Source organism: Gracilinanus agilis, chromosome 1 (assembly GCF_016433145.1).
Source record: "Gracilinanus agilis isolate LMUSP501 chromosome 1, AgileGrace, whole genome shotgun sequence".
Lineage (NCBI taxonomy): Eukaryota > Metazoa > Chordata > Mammalia > Didelphimorphia > Didelphidae > Gracilinanus > Gracilinanus agilis.
In genome coordinates, this window is record NC_058130.1 from 588149483 (window position 1) to 588176831 (window position 27349).

The window sequence follows — 27349 nt, forward strand, 5'->3', positions numbered from 1 at the left end:
CGGTTTTCTTGGTCTGTCACTCTCTCATTGAGATATTTCATGTTTCCTTCTATTTTTTCAGTCTTTTGACTTTGTTTTATTTGTTCTTGTTGTCTTGAGAGATCATTAGCTTCTAATTGCTCAATTCTGGCCTTTAGGGATTGGTTTTCAGCTATAATCTTTCGGTTTTCGGCTATAATCTTCTGGTATTCCTTTTCAATCTGGTCATTTCTGGTGTTCAATTTGCTCATCAATTCATTTGGTTTCTGAGCCTCACTTTCCAATTGCAAGATTCTACCTTTTAAACTGTTATTTTCTTGCCAGATCTCTTCCATTTTCCTCAAAATCTCAGTTTTGAACTCTTCCTTAGCTTGTGAGGAGTTTTCCTTATTTGAGGAGGGTCCAGATGCTTGTTTGTTCTCCTCCTCTGTTTGCTCGGTTGTCTGGATTTTCTCTGTGTAAAAGCTGTCAAGTGTTAAAGACTTCTTTTTCTTGTTGTTAATCTTTCTCTTCTGAGCTTCCTGAGACTGGGTAGCCATCGTTAGCCCAACAGCTTCTCAGGTTTATCCTTGTGCTCAGGGTCTGTCCATGGTCAAGCCCTCTGGTGGACCCCCTTGCTTGATCCTCTGCCGGAGGTTTTTTTACAAGTCTCAGGGCGCTGCTTCCACAGTCGTATACCTGCGTACGCTGGTTCCCCACTCAGGGTTTCAGAGATTTAGCTTGTGGCTGTGTCTGCCTCCACCCACACCTCCACGGAGCCTGAGCTCTGAGCTAGCCTGAGCTTTGCTCCCACGCTCTGAGCCCTAAGCCCACGCTCAGATTTCGGGTGCGTTCTTTGGCTTTTTGGAGTCCCAAATCTTGCTGCTCTCAGGAACAGGCCCCGGAGCTGCCAATGACTCGATGGGTGCCCCAAACTTGCTCTATTTCTTTTTAACTGGCTTCAGCGCTATAGGTGGTGTATGTGGAGGGGGTGGGGGTGATTTAGTGAGAGCTGTTTCACCCCTTTATAGCATGGAAATGCCTCGATTCCACGTACCTTCCACGCTGTGCCCTGTTGTGGGGTTCCTCCGTTCGTCTGGACTTGTTTTTATGTCCCCTTGAGGAGTTTTGTGTGTTTCGGTCAGGAGAGGTTAAGAGCTGCTTCTTACTCTGCCGCCATCTTAACCCGGAAAAGACAAAATCCTTACTTTTAAGGAGCATATATTTTATTAAGGGAGACAAAAGGTGCCTGTATAGGTATGTATATAAAATAAAAAGAACAAATACAAATTAAGAGTCAGAGAAGCAAGGCATTATCAGTAGGAAGATTAGCAAAGACTTCATGTAGAAGGTAGTTTGTTGAATGGAATGGAAACTGGATTTCCCAGAAGTTAAATCAGAGGGTAACACACTACTAAAAATTATGTCTGTTTATATAGAAGAAAAATATATTCAAAGCCTTTTAATGATATGTCTCAACATTTTAATGATTTACTATTTCAACTATATTTGAGGTCAATATTCCTATTAGGTTGAATTTTCATCTCATTTATCAGATTGGAGGGTAGGTTCTCAAGGGGCAAGAAATACTACCTTGAAGCCACCTTTCACGCATATCTTAATACCTATTCACAGTCCTGTTTTCAAAAAAAACATGAGAGATTCATGACTACCTACAGAATGAGAACCAGAATTCAAATGATCATTCAAAGACTTACCCCCAAAATACCTTAATTAGACAACAACCTAGGAGAAAATTGCCCTGGTTTAAGTTTCACAAGCTTGCCTTGACAGTAAAACCACAACTGTATGAAGAATAACAAAAATAAGTAGATGGCACTTTTAAAAACTAATACACCAAAAAGATGATCTTCAAGGCAAGAGTCTCCACTGGGATAGTAAGGCTTCCTCAAAGCCAGGAACCACCCATCATGAAATGATAATTCAGACTAATATAGTAGTTTAAGATGTTCAAAGTGCTTCTTCCACAACAACCATGTAAAGGAGATAATGCATGTACATACTGTCCTCCCAACTTTACAGAAAAAACCAAGGTTGTAAGGGGTTAAATGGCTTGTTTATGGTCATACAGTTAACTAATAATTGGGCTTCACTCCCAAATCTCAGCTCTTACCACACCTGCTTCAAAATAAAGAACAAGCTCAAGCAAAACACTTAAAGAGGCATATTTAACGCTTTAAAATTCAAAACACACCCAACATAGAAAGCAACTTATACTTAAAAATAAAGGAAAGGGGGGGGGGGCAGCTGGGTAGCTCAGTGGATTGAGAGCCAGGCCTAGAGACGGGAGGTCCTAAGTTCAAATCCGGCCTCAGACACTTCCCAGCTGTGTGACCCTGGGGCAAGTCACTTGACCCCCATTGCCCACCCTTACCACTCTTCCACCTATAAGTCAATACACAGAAGTTAAGGGCTTAAAATTAAAATAAATAAATAAATAAAGGAAAGGGGGCAAGTAGGTGGCTCAATGGATAGAGAGTCAGGTCTGGAGATGAGAGATCCTGGGTTCAAATACTTCCTAGGTGTGTGACCCTGGGCAAGTCACTTAACTCCCATTGCCTAGCCCCTACTGTTCTTCTGCCTTGGAACCAATACTTAGTAGTGATTCTAGAATAGAAGGTAAGAGTGTTTTTTTTTTTAAAAAGAGTGAGAGAAAGAATCAAGGAAAATCACTAAAGGCACTAGGCTATGGAACCATCAGAAATGGAGACTACATACAGTGTTTAAGAATCATAGCATAAGTGAGGCTTCCAAAAACCAGTCGTTAATTTCATTTAGGTTCATTTCCTTACTTAACTTTCTCTCTAGCCTAACTAATCTCCCTAATAATTTACATTGCCCTTCATTCAGGCTAGAGACTATATTCATATTTGGTATTTAGAAATCTCTTCCCTGCACTTCCTTTCCAAATCCAATGACGGCATTTAAAAATTTGCACTCATTTGCCAAAGTACCTCCAGGTTCCAGCAGACCTCAAAGGCTACTTAAGAATGTCATGTGACATCATTCTAATTCCCATTTCTTGCTCTCCCGCTTCCATTTCAGTTGGTAGGTAGTATCTTTTAAATGGCAAATATTATAGAAAATAAATGCTTCATGCCATGTGAAAGCCAATATTCCCACTAGCATTGGTATATGATGCTACAGAATCTTTAAGGCCAGAATCGATTAACACTAATGTCCAAACCAACTTCAAGGAAAATGAAGAGAAGCCAAAGCAATAAGGATGATCTCATTTAAAGCTTCATAATCTCTTGGCCTGTCAAGGCCTGAAATGAATGCTTTCCATTGTTCCTTGCAGACAGAATTTGGGACTGTCCATCTGAAAGATCAGATTATAGGTTACTGTTTCATATCCTGCAGGATAATCAGACTCAGTTGGATGGGTTATAAATACATCCAAATCAGCACTGACTCTAAAGGTCTCTCAATTTGCTATGTAATCTTCTGAGCCACAGAATGTTAAGGTTGATGATCCCATATGAATAAAGTTGTGATCCTTTCAAAATAAAATACTATTAAATTAGAAGCAATTACATATTTATAGGGTGGTCAGGGTCAAGGAGAAAGAATAACAAGTAACCAAGGTGACTAAGAAACTTTCTTAATAGAAAATTTGAACAAAAACATGAATCCATCATCATTTTTAATTCATTCGCTAGGGAGATATTTTATGATTTGCCTACATTCTAACATTCAAAGCACAAGATTTGGGTACATCTTTTAAAAAAAAAAAACCTTACCTTCTGTCTTAGAATCAATACTATATATTAGTTCTAAAGCAGAAGACTGGTAAGGACTAGGCAACAAGGGTTAAGTGAGTGGCCTAGGAACAGACAGCTAGGAAGTGTCTGAGGTCAAATTCAAACGCAGGATCTCTCATCTTCAGGCTTGGCTCTTTATCGACCCAGCCCACCTAGCTGTTCCCATTTTCTTTTAATGACTACATCTATAGTAAGCCAAACCTTTGGAGTGAAAAGTCCATATCCTATCACATACTCAACAAGACAGGCTTTTCATTTAATCTTTAGCATCCCACAAAAATGTACTAGCTGAACAGAAATTACATGGGGAAAGGGTCACTCCTCTAGGGATAGAACCCATATTTTGGTTCCTTAAATGAACACCAATTATTATAAACAGTTATAACTACAATCAAGTAAATCTCCTCTGTCTTAGTTTGGCTTTTTACAACTGTTATGCTTCTCTCTGGAGCTAATTAAATGCAGTCTGCATATTCATGGTCCCAGTTTTTGGAAAGCCTCATAGGATGGTGCCCCACCAAATGAAAACGAAAATTCCTACATATCTAGACTTAAGGTTATTAAAGTCCCTAATATAATTAAGTCAGAGTTACCATGGGGAAATCACTGAACTACTGCTTTATTTCATTCAGGCCAGACAATAATATTATTCTGGCCACCACGTTTGCAACCCAGAAAAATTATTTCTCCCTTGGGTTGTTGTGGCTAAGTCATTAAAAGTAATGGCTCTGAAGAGTTATTTATTGCTGATTTTTTAAAAAAAGAGCTGAAAAGCTGTGAACAATTGTTATTAAACTAATTACCCTTTCGAGGAGAAATGATAAGTGGTGACAAAACCCTGAAGCCTCAGGGAGACATAAGTGGTGTACTCTACCTAGTTCATCCTCCTCTCCCTTCTAGCAGACTATTTACCTACTATAATTTCCTTCTTTCTTTGTTCTCTCTCCCTTCAGCATGTCAATCCTCTTCTTTTTTCTCTTCTCCCTTCCATTTCAACTAACCAAAATGTTAAAAAATGAAGCAATACTGCTTTTGTTGCCAACAATAAATAACCTTTACGTGACACTTTAAGATTTACAAGTCTATTTGATCCTTCCAACAACCAGTCCTATGAAATAAGACCCACAAGTATTAGTTGCCATATTTTACAGATGAGGAAATTGAGGCCCTGAAAGATTTAGTGATCCTGTTGTCAGAGAAGCATTTGTGTCACTAGTCTGGACTGGGTTTCCTTTAAGGAGACAAGGAGGCCATCCTTCCAAGTTTGGTTGATTCAACGGAGTAGAGCTTGAACTATTAGCATCAAACATTGCTTCTTTATCCCTAAAGACATTTAAAAAAACCCCATGCTATTAAGTGGTATAAAAAGTTTATCAGAACCTGACTGCTACTTCCTTCCTGGAAGATCCTCTGATCCAGAGTTTGTAGTAGCACACATGAGAGCCTAGGAAAGCAGAAATTGCATCCTCAATCTTTTGTCATGAGTAAATTTATGTTTATTAAATTTATAGAATAGGAGCACTTTATACCAATTCCAAGTCTGAATCATTTGAGTGAGTGGGCTCAGTTAGCACAGGCCCAGGAACACTAGCTAGCCCATGGTCAACTGCTAATGATTTGGGAATCAAGAATTCAAAAACCAGGTCTTTCTCAGAATGCCCCCTTTCCCCCAAGTCCAGGGCACTGTTCCACACACCATACTCAACTGTTTTAAAGTGTTTAAATTATTTGTTGTATTTGCTGAATGTCTTTGTACTTTATACTTATTAAAAATTGGGGAAATTAAATGAGAGAGAGAGAGAGAGAGAGAGAGAGAGAGAGAGAGAGAGAGCGAGCGCCAGCCTAAATCAACTTATGTCAGTATGAACATTTGATTTTTGGCTCCTATGTGTCAGAGTAGAAGGGGCCTATTCTTTACTCCTGAGTTAAGAGATATATAGCCAAAACAATTTGTTAAAAAGTAATGGTAAAACATAAAAGTGATAGATTTCAAGAGTAATTTGTTAGTAAACAGTTGTTTTTACTATCAAAGGAGATGCACTACTTACAATCTAGGCTTTTCCCCTGCAAGATTTGTAGCCCTTGGAATTTTAGCCAATAAAGAATATGAAGCCATTTCCCTATAAATAGCATTATTTGTTAATAGAAGCATGAAGTCTGCTACCAAAGAATTTCACTTGCCTCCAAAGTGAAAGACCCTCTTGTGAACCCTGAACATTATTTATGTAGGAAGGTGTATCCTCTTTCTGACTGGCCTGACAGTAAGACCTTTAGACTTCCTCTGATTTCCATTGGTGGATATTTTGAAAGAGGAGATAGGCTTAAAGACTTCAATTGCTCTCTCATTACTTCATCATAGGAGGTGAGTCTATGCCAAATAAGGAAAATGTCAACATGCCCTACTTTTAAATAAGTGAATATTCACCAACCAGGGAAATGTGGCCAACCTGCCCCTTTTCTGGAATGTTAAGAAATGCAAAGTCAAGGGTCTATGAAACTCATCTTCTTCTAGCAGTCTTTGGTTAGAAAAAGAAAAGTTGTCTCAATCATGTTTCAATAGCTTTTTCCCTTGTTTGGGACCTAGTCACACCACAAATTTAGATGATCTATTTAGCAAGGACAAAGATGGCTTATGCTTTCAAATGCCTCAGAAAGAGTTCTTGATTACAAATTTTAAAAATTAGGTCTGTATCCTACCTTTAATAAAAGACAAAAGGATCCAGCCAGTTAAATGCCTTGAGGTCTGGGCTACTTCAGCCTAACCTTGGAACTCCAAATGGCTTAGGGGAAAATGAATGATCTCCCACATAAATATTACTAATAATATGATTCAACATTAATTCTCCTCAGATTTCTGATACAACATTCAGCACAGAAAAGATTTTGTGAGTTCCAGGAGTGAAGAGAAATGGAAGCCATTTCCTAACAAAATGGTTAACATAAAACTGATTTTTTTTTTTGGAGTTGGAAGATATCTCAGTAACCAACTATTTGAACCTATACCCAAAAGAAGAATACCCAGCAACATCCTAACAATTAGTCTTCTAGCCTATTCTGAAAACCTACAATGAGAGGGAACCCGTTACTCCTAAAAGCAGACCATTTTATTTTGGGGATAGTTCTAATTATTGGGAAGGTTTTCCCTCCTAAAAATCAAGCCTAAACTTGCTCTTCTGCAATTTTGCTATGCGATTCATCCTCTCTGAAGCCTACAAGAACAACTCCAAAGTCATTTCCACCTAACAGCATTTTCAATACTTTTGAAGGCAGCTATCTCCTTCTAAATCTTTTTTTTTTTCAATTTTAATATCCTTGGGTCTTTCAACCTTCCTTTTAAGACATGGCTTCGTGACAGACTCTGTATTTCCTATTTTGAGTATCTTTGCACTTAAAGCAACATAACCAGAATTTTATTTGTAGAGAGGACAATACAAAACCTTTATTCACATACTTTTCTGAGGGCAATCTAAGAAATAAAAGATAAATTCTGAGAAAGAAAACTCTGAAAATACAATGGATAGAACATCCATAAGCAGAAAGGGGCAAGAAATAGTTCACAAAATTAGGTGAACTATGTATGTGCTCCTACTAAAACACTATGGATGTCCTGTCAACACAATCTGACTTTGTAGTATAACAAAGTCAAGAATACTTGCTCTTGAATTCTGTCTGCAAAGATCTTATTCTACTGATGATCCAAATTTTGTCATTAACAGATATTCACTTAAAAGATAATGAAACATGCACAAAGGTCATAAAACGTCAAGCTGGGACTAGATGGATCTATCATCTAAAAATCTCTCTCATCCGTCAACTATCTGCACACCACTCAAGTCACAGGGAGGACAAATCCAAAGGAGGAAAAAACTCATTTTATATTTTTAAAGCCTACAATCCTGGAATTATCATTACAAAATAAGTGATCTTTCCATAAAACTATCACTTTCATTCCCAGTTCTAGTACTCATTACCTGAATGAACTTCAGTGAATAACAACTTCTCAAAAATCTCAGTTTCTTCATTCTATAAAAGATGGAGGGGGTGGCTGGGTGGCTCAGTGGACTGAGAGCCAGGCCTAGAGACAGGAGGTCCTCAGTTCAAATCTGGCCTCAGATACTTCCTAGCTTTGTGACCCTGGGCAAGTCACTTAACCATGATTGCCTAGCCCTTACCACTCTTCGGCCTTAGATCCAATATACAGTATTAATTCTAAAGTGAAAGGTAAGGGTTAAAAAAAAAAAAAAAAGATGGAGATAACCTGTCCTACATACCTGAGAAGGTGGTTGTAAGGACTAGAAGAGATAATGTGCAAAAAAGCATTTAGAGCTGCAAAGTGTTACCTAAATGTAAAGCATTATTATGGCTATTTTTATTCTTCTATTACCACCCTAAGTCTTAAGTTCCCCAAAGCCAGTGTCCTCAATGCAAGAAGAAAGTAGATGAAAACATCAAAGATGGTACCCTACCCATAAGAAGAGTTATTCGCACAAAATTATTCATTTCACTCCTTTGCACACAACAGCTGGAAGGAAACAGGAAAGAAGAGGAAGGAAAAATACAATAAAAGAATGAAATCAGTGCTCTACTATCTCCTCAATTTAAAAACAACACCCTAAGTACACAGAATTAAAGGTGAAAAAGAGCAGTCTTGCTGCTTGTCAATGAAGGCAGCCAGAAGAAATGCTTTTTTTCCATAGAAAGGCAAGAGTCTGGACCAGATAACTCTGAGGTTCTATCTAGTTCTAAGATTTATGAGTAAATGCTTTTGTGCTATGAGATTGAAGCCACGTTCATAGAAAAGCCAAATCATTTAAAATTCAAAACTAAAAGCAAAAGATAAATAATAGGCAAAAGAAATGGCAGTGTTGGATTTAAATCACCTTCACCTTATTAATTAAGGTTGTTAAAATACAAAAAAGTCCAGTGATTTTTAAAGTTTGGGTCCAATGTCAAAAATGGTATGAGGTCCCTTCTTATTTAAGAAACAATCTTTATTATACTATAAGAGGCCTCGGACACTCAAAGAAGGAAACTGTATCTTTTGCATCAAAGGCACCTTACAAATTATTCTCAAAACTTGAAGTTCCAAAGGATTGAATTAAGATGAGTGGGTAAAAACAGTTTATTTTGGGAAAAATTTTTTAATACTCAGTCCTGGGGACAGCATGATGAAGTTGAAAGAAAGCTGTATTTGGAATCAAACCTGCTCCTGCCCCTTAGTGTCTCAGTTTTTCTCATCTGTAAAATAAACTGAGGTGGGGGGCAGCATTACAAACCAGTGCCCTAAAGTTCCTTTCAGTTCTGAATTTATTAACCTACAATCCTAGTTTAAAAAAAAAATCAGCATAGGCTGCCTAACAAAACAGTGAGCTCTCTAACAATGAAAGCATTTATTTGTTTCTTTGTTTGTTTATTTTTGTTTTCTTTTATGTGTCTATGTGTGTGTGTGATTTGAAAATTTTTATTTAATTTAGAATATTTTTCCATGGTTACATGATTCATGTTCTTTCCCTCCTTTCCTCCCACCCCCCTCCCGTAGCCAACGCGCAATCTCAATGTGTTTTACATGTGTCATTGATCAAGACCTATTTCCATATTATTAATATTTGCATTAGGGTGATCGTTTAAGAGTCTACATCCCTGATCATATCCCCATTGACCCATGTGATCAAGCAGTTGTTTTTCTTCTGTTTCTACTTCCATAGTTCTTTCTCTGGACGTGAATAGCATTCTTACAATGAAAGTATTTAAACAAAGGTTATATGACCATTTTTCAAGAATGTTAGAGAAAAGACTCATATAAAAGACTGGAAAATGTTATTTTTGAAATTCCTTCCAACTCAAAAGATTTAATTATTCTACCTAAACAGTTCATACTGATAAAATACATACATACCCTTTCATCTCTTCTTCCTGTCTCAAAATCTCTACTTGTGGGTAAATCATTCTCTACTCACCTTGATCCTTTGTCTAACTTCAGATACACTAGTACCTCTATGGTAAGGTTTTTCCTCAGTAGAAGATGATTTCCATATAATAATGTAACAGCCTTTGGTGAAGACATTTACCACACATTCATGCAGAAGCTCAGGATTAGCAATTATGTGAACCTAAGAAAACTAAATCACTCCAAAACTCAGTTTCCTGGTATGTCAAATGGGGGCACCTTTCCTACCCACTTGGTAAGAATGTTGTGAAAAGCAAATGAGATAGCATGAAAGCACTTTGGAAATCTATATAATAAAAGGGTGGTGGTAGCAGTGAAACTTAGACATCTACCAATTCTTTTTCTTCCATTTTGAAATTCTCTCAATACAAATGGCCCCAATAACTTATGTTGGAGCATTAGTTTGTATTATTATCAGGTTATATACATGGGCTTGTATGTAGGATTAAATCCAGGCAATATTTCATCCTTCTGAAAGGGGATTATGAAATTATCCTAAAGGTCAAAAAGCTAAGATCTTTTTAAAGCAGTTTTAGGGAAGGTATTGCCAATAAACTAGAGCAGGAAAGCAAGATCTCCTGGAGAAGATGCTGTTAAGACCATCAAGATTCCAGATAGACTAAAAAAGATGACAGTAACAAAGGAAATTCCCAGAAATCAAACACGACATCATGAGACTCTGAGTGATCCTTTAGATATAATGAACTGAACGGGGCTGGGCCCTCCATCCACTTCTGTCCTTCCCATGCGCCATTATTTTATTTTGAATGTAAAACCCTTGTGCCAAAAAAGCCACCTAATGGCTCCTTGACAAAGCATCTATCAATCATTTTTTTAATATGCAAAAAGCAACCCAAGTGTAGTTTAGATCCTCAATAAAATGTATAATATCTTTGGGCCCTTATGTACCCTCATGAGACAATCTTGAAATGAACAGATATTATATATGGGATGATTCATTGGGGGAACTACCATGTTAATCTCCCAAAGAATTGGGGGATATTATGTGAAATTAAAATAAATTTGTACCACTCTTTCCTTTTTGAAAAGGAAAGTTTTGAAAATCCACTTCAGTCTTACCCCTCCAACCTACACATGCATACTATGGAAGGATGCTAGAGACCTCATTGCTCCCTGGTATCCAGGAAGATTCTTGCCTCTGGTCCCATATCTGGAAATCTGGAAAACTGGCCTCTAACCTGGACTGAGTTCAAGTCTGTCCAACCAGGGAGATCCATAAGGAATGACATCACCTGGGTTATAAGTTAGGGATAAAGGAAGCAGCACACTCTCTTTGGCTAGCAAAGGGAAACATGAGGTGAGCTGTAAACTCTGATCAGCTGAGTGACTGGTCACATGTATAGTGACTTTTCTCTCTCCAACTTGCTTTTACTATATAATAATTATAAATTAATACACACTCTCCAGAGAATTTTAATTCTAACAATGATAACTCATTAAAAATCATAATTATCAGTGTCAGAATTCCTACTTTTCCATTCCCACCTACCCCTAATGCACACAAATTTTTTTGTTCCCCAACTCAGAACTACTCATAAGTACATGACCTAGAGAGATGATGTATCTTGAGCAGGTGAATGGATATTGGAAGTTAACAGGTAGTAAAAAAATTAATGAAGTAGATGTTCCATATGCACATTTCAAGATCTAAATAAGATAAGAAAACAACCTTCAGAGAAAAAACCCTATTCATAACTTGGAAACTACCTGGATGTGTAAATTAAGAAATTTCAGACTGTAGGTCAGCCTGAAAAGGATTGTGGAGTGTACATCAGCAAATCCCCTAATCTGCACATTTTCTCAAAGACAAGAATTACCTGTGCACATCCATCAAATAACCTGAAAATACAACGGAAGCACAAATTACCACCTATTGCCACCCTGATTCAGCAAATATGTATTTCAGTATTTCATAGTGAATGAAAGTAACATAGTAGAGTGCAAAGAACCCCGAACTAGAGACCTAGTTCAGAATCTATCATCAAAACTATTAACTAGGTGGAGTCACAAGGTTTTATCACAGGATGCTGAAATTTAAAGGCACTTCACAGAATTTAAATTTCTTCAACAGTGCAGAAATAGATTAGTTGAGCAACTCCTTAATAATTATAATTTGTAAGAAGTTTCTTTTTAGCAAGTGCTTCTCCCTTTTCCCAAGCCAAACTTCTCACCTTCTCCAAGCCTTCTCCCTATACATAGAAGTCTCTGCTTTTCCTACTTTCAAATAAATATATTGTATGCTGTCTTAAAGGTGTTATTCCTGCTGTTTGCCAAAGATGCATTTTATGAAGCTATGAAGAAGGTATTTTGTTGCTATTAGATATTAGAACTAAAACTATACCCATTTATATGTAACAATATTAATTATAGTTCCCTCCTCTATGAGGAGATTAGACCTAATGACCTTCCAATTCTAACATTCTATGGTTCACTCTACCAGTAATTAAAATGGGAATACATACTGGCTTAGGAAGTGTCACATCTAAAGTGAAATATAAATGAAATGAATGCTTGCACTCTTTCTTCTCTTGGAAACTGCAACACTTCCTGGAGTCTGATGTCTTTTCTGCCTTTTAAATAGAAAAAGCATAAGTAGAGATGCTGTAGTCATTAATGACTACATTCCCACCAAGACATACTGTTGGTTTTCATTCTCAAAATAAGCATATAAGATATCTTGGAGAGTTCAGCAGAGAGAGATGGTCCGGTTTTTCCATTAATGCATGTGTGTCTCACATTATTCAGTCTCTTCCATCACATTCAGTCACCATGAAATATAAAAGGATTTTACTGAACCTTACAGGTTGAGTTAAAAGCAAGAAGCAGGTTTAAATAAGCTTCTCATTCTGCTTAAGTAATAGTATATACAATTACTTTTGTTTTTTAATGCATTTGCACTATCTGGATATCTTCACCTTTGTTTTATAGCATTTTGGACATAAAAGGAGATGAACAGGATGATTTAGAGCCACACTGTATAAAAACCTAGAAAACTCATGGCCCTCCCTTTAAACTATGGCAAATGCAAAGCATACATCATTTCAAAAAGGATTAAACTAAAATTTAACAGAACTAAATCACTACGGAGGTAAACCTTCTTTCCCTCCCCTTTCCTTCCTTCTCTCTTCCCCCATCATCTTTATCTTTCTCTCTCTCTCTCTCTCTCTCTCTCTCACTCTCTCAAAAATGACTCTATAAGCCCTTTTCATTAGTGATATAACTGTTCACAGATTATTGGTCTGAGAACTGATCAACTGATAGAAAAGAAGATCCTCTATATTCAAAATTAATTTTATAAGTGGGTTTTAAAAATTCAATTTGAATTAAAAAAAAAAACACCTTCCCTTCCATCTTAGAATCAATATTATGTATTGGTTCCAAGGCAGACAAACAGTAAGGGCTGGGCAATGGGGGTTAAGTGACTTGCCCAGCGTCACACAGGTAGGAAGTGTCTGAGGTCACATTTGAACCCAGGACCTTCTATNTCTGAGGCCAGATTTGAACCCAGGACCTCCCGTCTCTCAATCCACTGAGCCACCCAGCTGTACCCTCAATTTGAATTTTTTTTAAAAAAAAAGTTTCTCCCATGTTCTGAGCACTAGAAGAGACAAAAAGATGAATAAGTACATTAGAAATATACAAAGAATTACTTGAATGTTTCCAACTTTGGAGTCACAAAGAATGAGGAAATCACGGAGGAAGAATCATTTAAATGGGGTTTTAATGGAGAGAGAGAATTTCAAAAGGTAGGAATTATAGGGAATGGGGGTGGAGGGGTGCATTCCAGGTTTAAGGACTATTGTGAGCAAATTCAGAGAGGAAGAAAATTTTGAAATGTGTGTAGAAGGCTGAATATAGTCTAGTTTATCTACAGCATAAAGTATAAGAATAATAGCTAATAAAAGCTAGCATTCATATAGAATCTACTATGTGCCAGGCACTGTACTAAGCACTTTATCTAATTTATCTAATTTGATCCTTATAAAAATCCTGGGGGGTAGATACTATTATTATTCTTATTTTACAGATAAGGAAATTGAGGCAAACAGAGGTTAAGTAAATTTCCTGGGGTCAGACAGCTAATAAGTGTCTGAGGCAGGATTTGAACTTAGGTTGTCCTGACTTCACTCCCTGAACTCTATTCCTCTTATACCGCCTAGCTGTCCCTGAAAGGTGGAAAGAGACTATGAATGACCTTAAATACAAGGACAGAAAGTTTACATTTTATTTGGGAAGAAAATATAAAGCCATGGAAAGTTTTCAACAAAGGAATGGTATGATCAAATCTGCACACCTTCTAGTAGTTAGTGTTCACTCCCATCTTAGGTTATCTAATATCTCTATATATGCTATAATCTCCCGTAAAATATGTTTCTTATGGGCAGAGACTATTCAGTTTTTACCTCTGTATCCCTAAGACTTACCATGCCCTGATTTTAGTGGGACTTAATAAATATTTGCTGAATAATGGCATTTAACAATTATTAATTTATTATTAATTTTTAAAATTATTAATGTTTTAAAAATTGAAAATATAACAATAGTGTGAAGACTAGAAGGAGAAGAATGAAAAAAAAAAACAGTTGCGCTACAGAAAAAAAAAGTGATGTCACTAAAGAGAAAGGAAGAAAGAATAGCCAGACAGATGTAACTAAATGGTCAAAAGATGATTTCAACCCTTTGTGATAGCTGAGAACTCTTCAGTGTGGGCACTCTCTGCACAAATACAAATCGCAGTCTCTTTACAAGTTAGTAAATGATTCTGCAAAAGTTGATGAAACCAAAAAAAAAAAAAAAAAAAAAAAAAAAAAAAGGAGCTGATGAGGTAAAAAATTCATCACCTTCTGACCATGATGAGAATGAGCCAATCAGCCAAGCTAGTATCCCTCTGCTGACCAACATTTTGTACTCTACATAGCCAGACACATATTCATGACCTTTCAACTTGGTAGGACTTGCAAAAGTATGTAATTTCTTGGCATAGTCTTCAAGACCCCTTTATCTCACCATGGCACTGCAGGTGCTTCTGAGTAGAGTTCTTCCAAAAAGATAAAAACATAAATAGACTCTCTTTTTGCATCTCTCTTATCCTTCCCATTCCCAAATCCCCCATCCCCAAAGATTTGCAAATCAAAAAGAATTAATCATTGCTTATAAAACACAAGTCAGGCTACCAAAAATAAGCTTTGTCAATTTCTACATAAATCCCCTCTGTAACCTAGCCCACCAGCCTATACTATGGCTCAATTCATATCTCTCCCAAATAACTGCACTCATCAAAGTCAGATATAACACAGGCCCACAAACCAGTGTGACAATTCTGTTAAGAGTTTTGTTGCTTTTTTTGTTCTTTCTTAATAATCAGTACTGGAAAAGGGCCTCCTGTTCCCAAGTCATTTTGAGATCACAGCCCTACCAATATTCCTGTTATCAAAATAGGGTGCAAATAAGACAACAGTAAAACAGCCAGAATAACCAGAGAAAATGATCACTTAGTATAAATTACAATCTATTGACTAATTAGCACCCTCTGGTGTTTAATTAATAAATGGTTCAAGATTTTTATCAAGCACATTAACTCTACTGTTCTCTCAACTCTAGTCTTTTAAGGAGAGAAGTAATTTAATATGTACTTAACTGTAGATGAACAAATCATTGCAAATCTGTACAAAAGTTCTTCACCAATGAATCCTATAATTTATTTCAACATGAGGATTTTTGAAAAAAAATGGTTAAATGAACTACATCATTATTCAAAGCCTAATTCTCTGTGATAATAGTGAATCATTATTAATTTATTATTTTCTAACAAGGATAAACAATATCTTAATAGGATCCTGGACTTAATGCTGATTAAATTAAGCAATCATTTCCTTGACAAAGATGAGCTTTGGCCTGTACTGACTGCTGAAGTTTGCTTTGGATCAGCACCACCAATGAACAAATCTAGATAGATTTCCTGCCTTGGATTCTGAACTGTGTAGAAGCATCTTAAAGTTGCTTGTGTTGAGTCTCCAGATGTTGAACAGAACAGGCAAGTAATTTAAAATCAATATTCTAGTAATAAAATTCCCTTTCAACTATACTTAATATCATGCTTATCAAATAAAAATGAAAAACCTAAATGACTAATGCCAAACAACTATGCTCATAGGTTAGAGCTTATAAGTGGGAGAAGGAATTTTTCATAAACCCAACTTCCCTTTTTCTCAGCAGTGAAAAATGGCAACCTGAATCACAGTGGTTGTGACAATCCCCAGTGACATCCAAAATGAAGTAGTAAAGATAGCAAACAGCTTATGTTCCTGCTTTAAGAGGAATGAGTGCCAATTTTCTCAGCAGTACTTATGACTGATTAGTCATGCCTCAGAGAACGTAAGCTTCTTCAGGGGAGGAGCCCATCTCATTTTCGTCTTTTTATCTCCAGCACCTAGCATATTACTTGGCACCTTGTAAGTACAAAAAAAAAAAAAAAAAAAAAAAAAAAAAAAAAAAAAAAAGCTTGCACAAAATGAATTAAATAGAATAGGGCAAATGCTAAGATACCTTGACTACTATAGCTAGCTAATAAAAATGAACAATTGGGATCATTTGACATTTTTTGGTCAATTCCCATGAAAGGTTTCAATTCTTCTAAAACTCAAAAGAAAGATCTTTTGCACTGGCAGAGGGAGCACCCCACCCTAAAGATACCACAACTATCAGAAAGCCTTAAAGGAATCTTTTGACACTTACCACTATCTCCTTCGTTCCAAATAATCTCTTATTTTTAATGACACCACAACTTTCTTTTCCTTCAAAAACAAATCTTGTTACCTCTCAGATGAATGTGTTAAATAAGAAAGGTACAATATCACTATCTTAGGATATACTGTTTTATCACACTATGAAATGCATTTATTTACTTAAGCTTCTCTTAAACATGGTCCTGTGCTAAGGTACTGTTCAAACAAATTAAAAAGACAAAGACGTCTATCCTCTTGACAAAAGACAGTCTCAGACTAATAATTTTTAAGTGCCATCAGAATACCTACATGTTATCTCATAACCACCAAAATATATCTAAATGTTGCTGCTGAGGAATTGGTGGCTTATGGTGTTCTGTGCTGGAACACAAAAAGAAAAACTAGAGCACTCATCCTTGTTAATCATCATACTTATACCTTTCTGCTCTGCTCCTAGAATCTCTTTTTAGTAAACTGATGGAGGCTTAATATGTATATATAAAGTATTCCTTGGACTAATAAGTGAGACTGCCAGTTCTACTTCTCCATACTGAAAAGCTAAAAAAGATTGGGGGGGGGAGGGGGGGAAGGGGCGGAGGATCACAACCATCTATAAATCCCTCAAAAAAAAAGGCCCAACATATAGTTAATATCCTTTCTTAAGAAGAGATGATTGTAAGTGGGCAGTATTTTTGTAACATGCTAGCAGTAATGCTTCCTTCAAATTAACCAGATGAGGGTTTGGAACAAAAAAAAAAAAAAAAAAAGTAAAGGGTTAGATGCAGATGTTTGCAGATCAACTAATGTGTATTCACATATAACAAAATGGAGAATGTCTGTGATCAAATTCTATCATTACAAAATTTAAAAACATGCTTTTCTTTTTTTTTTTTTTTAAAGCATCCTTAAAAAGTGGAGTCAAGATGGTGGCTTACAAGCAGTGAAAATTGAGTCCTCTGTGAAAACCCTTCCATACCAATCAAAAACAAAGCACTTCAAGGGGGACACAAAACCAAATCTAACAAAAGGAGAGAGCTGGGGGACCCTCCTGCTCAATTCAACTTAAAAGGTATGCAGAGAAGGTTTAATTCTCGGGTTTAAAGGAAAGAAAGAAGGAAGGTCCTAGGACCCTTCCCCCACATATTATGCTGAGACTTGAGCAGTTGTTAGGATCTCAAGGTGAGAGCTGGGAGTTGCCTTGCTACCACAGCTGCGCAAGGTTCAGGGCTCTGACCACAATTGGCAGGGAGGCAGCTCAAGGAGAGGGGCAGAGAGGAGGGCAGCCTAGTCCCAGTCTTCAGCCACCACCCCTCCATCTTGGGCCTCTGACACTGGAGGTTTTGGCCTCAGAGCAATTCCAGCTTCACAGACCAGCTGGGTTAAGTTTAATCCAGTCTAGCAATAGTGCAGATAAGAAGCCTTCAGAGGGCAGGGAACCTCAATATGGAACACCCCTTCCCCACCTACTGTGCTGAGAGACCCACTGTAAGGAAAAGAAAAAAATTACAATCTATAGCTTTTATCCAGGTAATGAACAAAGACTAAATGGAACAAAGAAAGACCAAGGAACACCAAGCAAAAACTCAGGAACTCTAGCAAATTGGACAAAGGTTTTGGAAACAGAGGCACATGAACTAAAACAAGAAAATGGTGTTTTAAAAGCCAGAATTAACCAGCTTGAAAACAAGGCAAAGTGAAAAGATAACCTACAAAGAAAAACCAACCAAAAGGAAAAGAATGATCAAAAAGCCAGGGATAAAATTCAGTCTTTAAAAAATTAGAATCCAACAACTAGAAACAAATTACTTCACAAGGCAGCAAAAGTCTATAAAACAAAATAAAAAAAAAATTGAGGAAAATATGAAACACCTCATTGATAAAACAACAGATCTGGAAAATAGATCCAGAAGAGACAATTTAAGAATTACTGGACTATCAGAAAATCATGACAAAAGAAAAAGCCTGGACATCATTCTAAAGGAAATTATCCAAGAAAACTGCCCTGACATTTGTGTTAGTGGAAATTTGGGGTTCATTTGAGCCTTAAATATTTGGATATATGACATAAACTTCCTGTGGACGTTTAGGGAACTTTGAAACTCCATTTCCCATGATTCAATGGGTTTCCTGTCTTACGTGGTGATGTGAGCCAATGTAAAACATAGCTTAAATAGAGAGGACTTGATTGGGACGCTTTTTGGTAGGAGGCAGCCAGGAGGAGAAGGTAATGGTGGGCAATTTGAATTAAATAATAGTAGGCATGTGGCCTTCTTATATTTTACCAACATGGTTTTAATTAAAATACTAAATACTTCTATTTACATTCATCTATATCCATTTTAATCGTTACACATTCTTGAACAAGAGGGTAAAGTAGAGATTGAAAGAATCCACAGATCACTTCCTGCATTAAATCCCCAACTGACAACACCCAGGAATGTTATAGCCAAGTTAAAGAAATTCCAGACCAAAGAAAAAATACTAAAAGCTGCTTTAAAAAAAAAAAAAAGCATCCTTAAAGATGATGTTAAAGGAAGCTAGACATAGTTTTCTATGAAGAGGACTTTAGTATCAAAGTTCACGGAAACTGTTCTGCTTTGAGATGCAAATACATCTAGCTAAAATCAGCTGGATCAAAAAAACAGTGAGATTTATGGAGGAATGGGGAAAGAAGAGAATTAGGTAAAGATATATGACATTCCACAGAATAGCTGCCTTTATAAAGCCTATGCAATTTTACTATAAATGCATCATTATTTAGAGAATCTCAGTTCCTAAACAGCTAATTCTCAATAATCTTTTACATCAGAGGACAGAATGCTAAAATCCAGACATGTCCCACCAACCCCCACCAATCCACTGTTCCACTCCTTTAACAAAAAACAAAGAAATAGTAAAAGATGAGTAGTAAGATGATCACCCCAAATAGATATAACTATTATCATCATGAAATCAGGTATTAAAAAATACAAATTTATCTCATAAACATGATTTTCTAAATCTGTCAAAAATTATTCTAACAATACATTTATAAAATCTACTTTCTTGCTGGGTAAGAATGTTCTTTCCCTTCTATAAAAGGGAATTCTTTGTTCTCTTTGAGTTTACACTTGTGAAAGGGAATCCCTTATTCTCTTTGCCTAGTTAGAGCTAACACTTTGGTTAACAATAATTTAAGTACCCCTACTTAGTACCTCACTGGATTGTGAAGACAAAATTAACTCTCCTTTGTCTACCTTTTGATTGAACCAACAAAACCTTGAACTAGTTGGAGAAGCTCACAAACTTTAGAGAATTCACACCCTCAGAAACTCAATCAGCAAGGAATCTGTGAACCCTTTTGATGAATATTGTAATGAATAAATGGGTCAACAGGGGCCTTGAGCTGGTAACAGGCTAGCAGGTGGATAGTGCTGGTTGTTAGGATGGAGTAAGCAAACTCAGTTGGCCTTGAAGCTTGTTTATGGAAGTACAAGGATCCAAATCCTGAGAACTGAGTGCCCTGTGAAACCTCACTGCTACCCACCAGGCTCCTTTAAGATGTCAGGCAGCCAGCCCCTCCCTGCTGAGGACACAGCCTCCTATTAGTTAATGGCAGACTGGCAGGAAGTGGATGTAGAGCTTCTTGCCCCTCAGCAATGGAGCTTGTTCCAGCCCTAACTGCTTAGAATCCCTGCCTGTTGCCTGTCCTCCTAACCTTTGATGATAAGGAAATAATCACAGGATTCACTGGTTAAGGCTATTGGGTTTATTGTAATTGGAGAAGGAACAAGGCAATGGTAAGAGGACTTGGTAATACTAAAATCTGTTGTTATGGAATATCTGGCTAAGGGGGTAGAAGGTCCTTGGAAGGTCTAGGCTGACCAAGGGCAAATAGCCCTTGGCCAGAGTGAAGCGGTCTCTGGTTAGGAAATTGCGTTGATCTATTGGCTAATCTTGTAGATGATGATAAATAATAATATTGTGTTGTTCTAGTTCAGGGGTCGGCAACCTTTTTGGCTGTGAGAGCCATAGACGCCACATTTTTTAAAATGTAATTTCGTGAGAACCGTACAGTGCTCATAGTGTGTGCTCCTATAACAGCGCCTGAAAAAAATTGAATTTATGGCTCCTGCAGAAAGAGCCATATCTGGCCCTCAAAAGAGCCAGATATGGCTCAAGAGCCATACGTTGCCCACCCCTGCTCTAGTTGATTGGGTCCTAAATCCTAATTTCCCACGTTCTCACTCCCATCACCCTTTACTCCCACTACCCAGGCCCAGGGGAAGGGTAGATGAGTGGTCAGGACAAGTCAGGTCAGGGAAGAACCCACTCTGGGTTTCCAAGGCTTTTTATACTCTCAGCTCAACTGCCAGTTGGTATCTGCCAAATGGCTCATGCCCTCTTCAACATTCCATCCAGGGCAACTGACAGGTTTTCCCTAAGCCAACACGGCAATGCTAAAATCCTATATTACAGTATTCACCCCTCCAGAAGGTGAGAACTGGTTCCCACAAACACTGCCCTGTGGGAAGTGCCTCACAATTTGGAAGTTGTGATTGGCCTCTGTGAAAAGGGGAAGAGACAAGAACCTACCATAAAAGGTCCTGAATTTCTGAGGCTAGTGGAGGAAGCAGATTCCCTTTCACAAATGTAAACTCAAAGAGAACAAAGAATTCCCTTTTACACCTCTGAGAACAAATAAGCTCAAATCTGATCAATTCTGAGTAGAAATGCACAGTACTAATAAAAGCCAAGTTATAGTCATGTGACATAACACAGTCTTCAAAGGGTTTATTGGGATACTTCAAGTGAATTTAATATTCTAAATACTCCTTCCATTAGGTTATTTGCAAAACTCTGCCACTAACCTATCAAAAAACAAGATTTTCTCTTGATCAGTTTCAAAATTATTGAAGTCTTTATTTCCCGTGTTCCCAGGTTTTTCCTTTTCCCACGTTCTGGGTAAAACAAGTTTTTAAAAATCATTTTGTTTTGTGAGGGGGAAAGAGTAAAAATTTCTCGGTTTAATGAATACCTTATACATAGTGTTCTCCTGTTCTACATTTGATAAATGTTATTCATCCTTCATTTTGAAGAGGAACAATGACATCACAGGGTGACTTGCTCTTAAACTGAATTTTAGTGCGACAATTCCACAGAGATATAAGCCTTACTCTCTTCCAGTTATCCAAATCCAGTGACAAGACAAAAATCAGGATGACTGGCAATGGCCCAGGATGCAGTGGATGGTCATGGTGTCTTCAATGTCTGACAAAAGCTCTAAGTGCTTCCCAGTGCCTGATACAGTTACATAGTATTCTTTTGTTTTTCTTTGAAAAATATAAAGACAGTTGGGAAGGAAACCCAACTAGACTTTCATTTATTTCATTGCTACTTATTGAGTAGGTATTTTGAGCTAAGAGTTCTACTGGACAAAAGAGATCACCAATAGTAAAGATAAAAATAATAGCAACCCTTGCTCTACAAAAGTTTCTGATACTCAGTGAGGTAAAATGTACATAAATAACTCCAAAAAAGATGAATTATAGATGCCATATAAGACAAAATAATAGAATTCTAGCTTCATTTAGGAGATAGACATTCAGAAAATTTGAAGGGAAAACTGGTAAAATCCCCACCAAGTCCCATAGGAACTTTGAACACTATGTTGCTCATAGTAGATATTTAATTTTTGTTGAATTGAATTTCCAAGATGCCTATCTTCAATTATTTCTTGCCCCATACATGGTATGCTTAGTTTAAAAACAAAGGCTATGAAGAACCATAATTAGGAAAGCTACCTGGAAATCAGTATAGATCTTGGGAAACCAAATGCTAGGTACTTTAGCCTATATGGGTCATATTCAATTCACATTGTAAATATCAATTAACTACTAGCATACCTTTTAGTCTTCCACTTACAAGGTCTCAATTCAGTATAAACAGTTTCATAAACAGAAGGAAGATGTGACTAGGACAACCATTTTCAAATGAAGGTTGATCAGGATAAGTAGCTGCTGCTGATTCTAAATTTGGAAGTCTAAGATGATGAATGGATCAACAACTAACAAGCATTTATTAAATGCTTATTATATGCCAGGCACTGTGCTAGCTACTAGAATCATTTTCCTTGTTAGGAAAATGATAAATACATATACAGAACATAAATATTAAGTTAACAAATATAAAGCTAATAAAATAAAATACATAACAACTATATAAACAATAGTTTTGGAAGGGAGGGAACTGGCCGTAGAGAGGGATCAGAAAAGGTTTTATGCAAAAGAGAGCACTTGAGCTACATGTTGAAAAAGAGGGATTCTATGCTGATAAAAGGGGGATGAGGGGTGCTTCCCCGGCATAAGAGATGGTCAACACAAAATCAGAGACTAAGGAATACAGAGAAAGCCAACTTAGCTGGATCAGAGATTATGTCAGGGGGTAATAACCAATGAGATTGGATAGTCTGTAGCCAAGTTGTGAATGCTTTAAAAGCTATACAGATGATATCAAGATATAAGCTTATAACAATGAAAGGCCTGAGTGAAACAATAGGAAGTGATCTAGACACAGAAGCTGAAAAAATGATAACTCAAAATGTTAAATGCTAAGTAGTTCCCACCAAAGAATTTGTCTTTTTGTTGCTCATCCAATGAATAATTTTGTGATGAATGGTAACAATAAACTGACTTCTTCAGAATTCCCCCAAAAGGCGATACTTTTCACCTTTAGTAACAAGGGTGCTTAATGAGTACCACCCATGCCTAGCCATAAATGATATTGGATGTAGTATTTAATAGCTAAATACAAGCTGGAATAACAGAAATGCTGTTCATTTTTTAGGCAACATAAAATGCCTACATTTGTAAAATACTTTGAAGTTTAAAACATGCTTTGATATAATGTGATACTTGCAACAACCTTGTGAAACTAAAAAAAGGCAAAAACCTTATTTGGGATTAGGGTTTAGCCACTGTCACTCAGGGGTGCATGGCTATTAACTAGAATCCTGGTCTTCTGATTCGCCATTAACACAGGACCTATTAAATGTTGCAAGATTACTTCCCATTTTTCCCTATTTTTTAATATGACTTTCATAACTTAAATCATATTATTAACAACATATTGATAAGCCAGCAATAACAACATAAATATGTCCAAGAATCATAATTTATAAGATGACTAAATGGGGGAAAGGTTAAACTATAAAAGGGTTTAGCTAAGAAGGATAGGCAGATAACTATATCAAATATTTTTATAAGGCCTGTTTGGTACAACAGAGGAGGGCAGAAATATGACTAATATGGAGGAATTATACAGATTTGGGGTTAATTTAGGAATAAACTTTGAACAAATTTGATTTATCCAAAAATTAAATATGCTGGCTGTTTTTGCCTTAGTTTTATAAGATCCTAGACTTATAGCTCAGAGACCATTTGGCCCTCATTTTACAGATATGAAAACCAAGGCCTAACAAGTTACTGTGTTTTGTAATTAGCACTGGAAGTGAGATATGAACCAAAATATTGACTCCAAATCCAGTGTTCTATTCTATGGGACCTCACTGACTTGTCAGAAAACAGACAATTCTTGCCCTTGAAAAGTTTACATTCTAATGGAGAAGACAACACAAAAAGCGAAAATGTAAAAAGTGATGAAAGGATACATCAGAGAGGAATCTCCTTCGGGTGGCAATGTGGCAAGTGAGGAGAAGGAAGAAAAGGATTCCACAGAGACTATATGCATTAGGTGAACCCCAACTAGGGTCCTTCCTAAAACGGTAGTTCTGAGAAAGGAATTGCCAACGAGCACATTTCAGAACAAAGATTTTTCAAGTGAACAGTATTGCTGGGGAGAGGGAAGAAGAAGAAGAAGAGTCTAGACATATAAGTGAGATGACAGATAGCTAGGGTCCCTCCTGTTAAAAAGAAATGAGTGGTGGAAATAATACACATATCTCTATTTGTCTCTGTCTCCTGGATCTTCTTGAGAATTAATTGTATATATGGATCTCAGAGATAGTATGGATGGAGGAGGGATTATGTGCCCAGACCTAGACTGGCTATAATTGATGAGGGAGAAAACATACACTCCGCTCACATTTGTTATTGATATAATTTATGCCTCTCCTCCCTGACAGGCTTGATTTACTATGCCTGTCAGTTGTTCCTTTCTAACAGTTTGCCCAGGCAGGGAACCTCTGAGAGGTTGGATTAATTGTTGATAAGGGCTATTGATTGGCTATTGGAAACACTGTTATCTGTGTATTGATCTCCCCCTTCCCAAGGGCTTTGGTATAATAACCACTCAGGAAAGGTACTTGTTGGTAAAACAGTATATTGAATCTATTGATGAGGTAAGGAAAACAAGGTAACAGGATTGAGGATCTAGGAACCCTATTGCTAACTGATTGGCTAGTAAACTAATTGTTGATCGAGTCTGGAGATTGCTAGGCTTGTAAAAATTGGAGGTTCTTCACCCTATCTCTAACTCTGACCTGACTTGGCCACAGCCAAGCCAGAGATTAGATTGATGATGTTGATAGATGAATCAGTATACTCTCTCAGCTCTGCTATCAATGATGTTGATTGGTCACTAGCTCTCCCAGAAGGATAACAGGTCACAGGTTTCAGGCCTACCCTTTCACCCTTCACCTCCCACCTTCCCAAGTCCCTGCTCCAAATTGAGCCAACTTGGCTTGTGCCTTGGAGGTATTTATAGGGCTGGGACCAACTGCTTTTTGCCCTTGGCTCACGGCACCTGGGAACATTCCAAGATTCTCAAGCTGCTAGTCTAGTCATTCAAAGTGGCATCCATCTTGTCCCAGATAATGATTTTAACATTCCTAAAGGTAATGTTGAGTTGTTAGGTAGTAAATTTCCTATCACTGAAAGCATTCAGACAAAGGTTAGATAGTACTCTATCAGTGATATACCACTAAAAGAATGTATATACTGAGGAGACATTAGACTAGATATGATCTAAACTAAGATTCCCTTCAGATTATAAAATTATATGCTGATTTGCACTTCAAAGGATTCTTATTTTGCAAAGTAATTTGTACTAAATTGCAAACCTGCAAATTACTGATTACTAAATTGCAAAACAATTTACTACTTTGTTTTTATTTTGGGGGATGGAATTGTTTTAAGAAAAGAGATTCTTCAGGGAAATAAACTTTTAAAGTATTACTAAGTCAAAAGAGTTGAAACTAAGTTTATTTATCTAATCTGTAGAATTGGTACAAGGCATGTAAAATCTGGAGAGGTATGAAAATTACACTCGTCTGTTGCTACTGGAAGCCTCAAGATTTTTAAAAAATATTAATATATTTTGTTTTTACATCACTTTCATTTCTAAATATACCTCTTCTATCCCATGATGCACCTGTGGTAATAAACGATAAAAAGGTGGAGAGTGGAAAAGAAATTCAAGCAAAACTAATCAAAACATCAACCATGTTTAATAGTAGATGCATTGTCCTACAATTGTAGTCTGCCATTGTCTGAAGAGAAGGGAAGAAGTTATGTTTTCCAATCTCTTCTCCAAAGTCAAGTTTGGTTATAACATATAATTACAGTGCATTCAGTTTCATTATTTTTCCCTCCTTCCTTTTGAATAGTAATCATGAAAGGCAGTATTTGAGACCAGATCCTCTAATTCCACAATTAGAGCCTTTCTGATATTCTTCATTAGTTCTTTTATATGACATATCTTCAAATTGACTTCTACTTTCTTCACATTCATCACCACTTAAGAGTGCAGTATGACTATTACATTCATACATTACAAATTGTTTAGTTATCCATGTCCCTACTCCAGGTCAATGATCAGGAAGGCCAGAGTTCAAATTTGGCCACAAAACACTTATACCTGTGTGACCCTGGGCAAGTCATTTACCCTTGCCTCCCTCAGTTTCCCCATATGTAAAATGAGCTGGAGAAGGAAAAAAAAAACCACTCCGATGTCTATTCACAGTCCCTCAAATAGTGTGTATTTTTTTTTCATATATGCCAATTTGCTACAGATAAGGTGAAATCTCAGAGTGATTTGATCAAGCAGTTCTCTTAACATTAATGATTGAAACAATCATTCAAATAGTTGTTAATATCCTGCAATCCTATTTTTGTGAACTGTTTGTTTGTGTCCTTTGACCACTTACCTATTGAAGACTGGTTCTTGGTCTTATAGTTTTGTGTTAATTGCCCATAAAGGCTTTATCATCATGTGATCTGATCTATCAAAAAAATGATGATGTGCCATGGAGTGGAATTTTCTGGTAGGAAAAAAATCTGTAATTTTTACATGGAATGTACTTCTAGACCATGTATCTTGTTGGGGCTACACATTCCCTGCATGTTGCATAGCCTTCCTATCCCCAGAGTCTCACTCTAGCAATTAAAATGGAATAAAACATCTTTGAAATTAAAGGTACCAGAGAAAGTAAACTATCGTTTGATTTACAAAATGTCCCTTATATACAATGTCCCAGGAATTTGGGGAGATTGAAAGTAAAAGGTGTCTTTAAATGAGAATATAAAGAACAATCATTAGGAACAACCCAAGATTCAGCTTTTCTCCTACCTCATTCCTTCAGTGGATCTATTCTGGTAGTTCCGATAGAGCTGTGGCACACCCAGCATGGCCTCCGTGAATACAGCCAGAAACCCCAGCGTTTCCACAAACAGAGCAGAATCAAGAGAGAGGTAAGTGATGTATCCAGTCACTCCCGTGAAAGTCAACACACACTGCACGTAGTCCGTGAACTTGCTCCAATGCCAGAAATAGTGCAAATCAAAGTCTAACAGCAGAAGGAGAGAAGAGGAAGGGAGGAAATGTAAAACTTTTCAAGAAAGCCTTTATCTGGTATGTAGCTGAGTTTGTTGGTAATGTAAGGTTCCAAAGAGTAATTTCATCATATGTACTTGATT

General features: G+C 37.0%; 1 protein-coding gene across 2 annotated transcripts in view; it reads right to left on the reverse strand.

Moving 5' to 3' along the window:
* The window catches only part of SLC66A2 (solute carrier family 66 member 2), a 152855-nt gene that overhangs the window by 38211 nt on the left and 87295 nt on the right, over window positions 1–27349 (reverse strand). For both annotated transcript variants that reach the window (XM_044667275.1, XM_044667270.1), the window contains one exon: window positions 27003–27219. In XM_044667275.1, the coding sequence (XP_044523210.1) occupies window positions 27003–27219 (217 nt within the window). The remainder of the gene's footprint in view (window positions 1–27002; window positions 27220–27349) is intronic.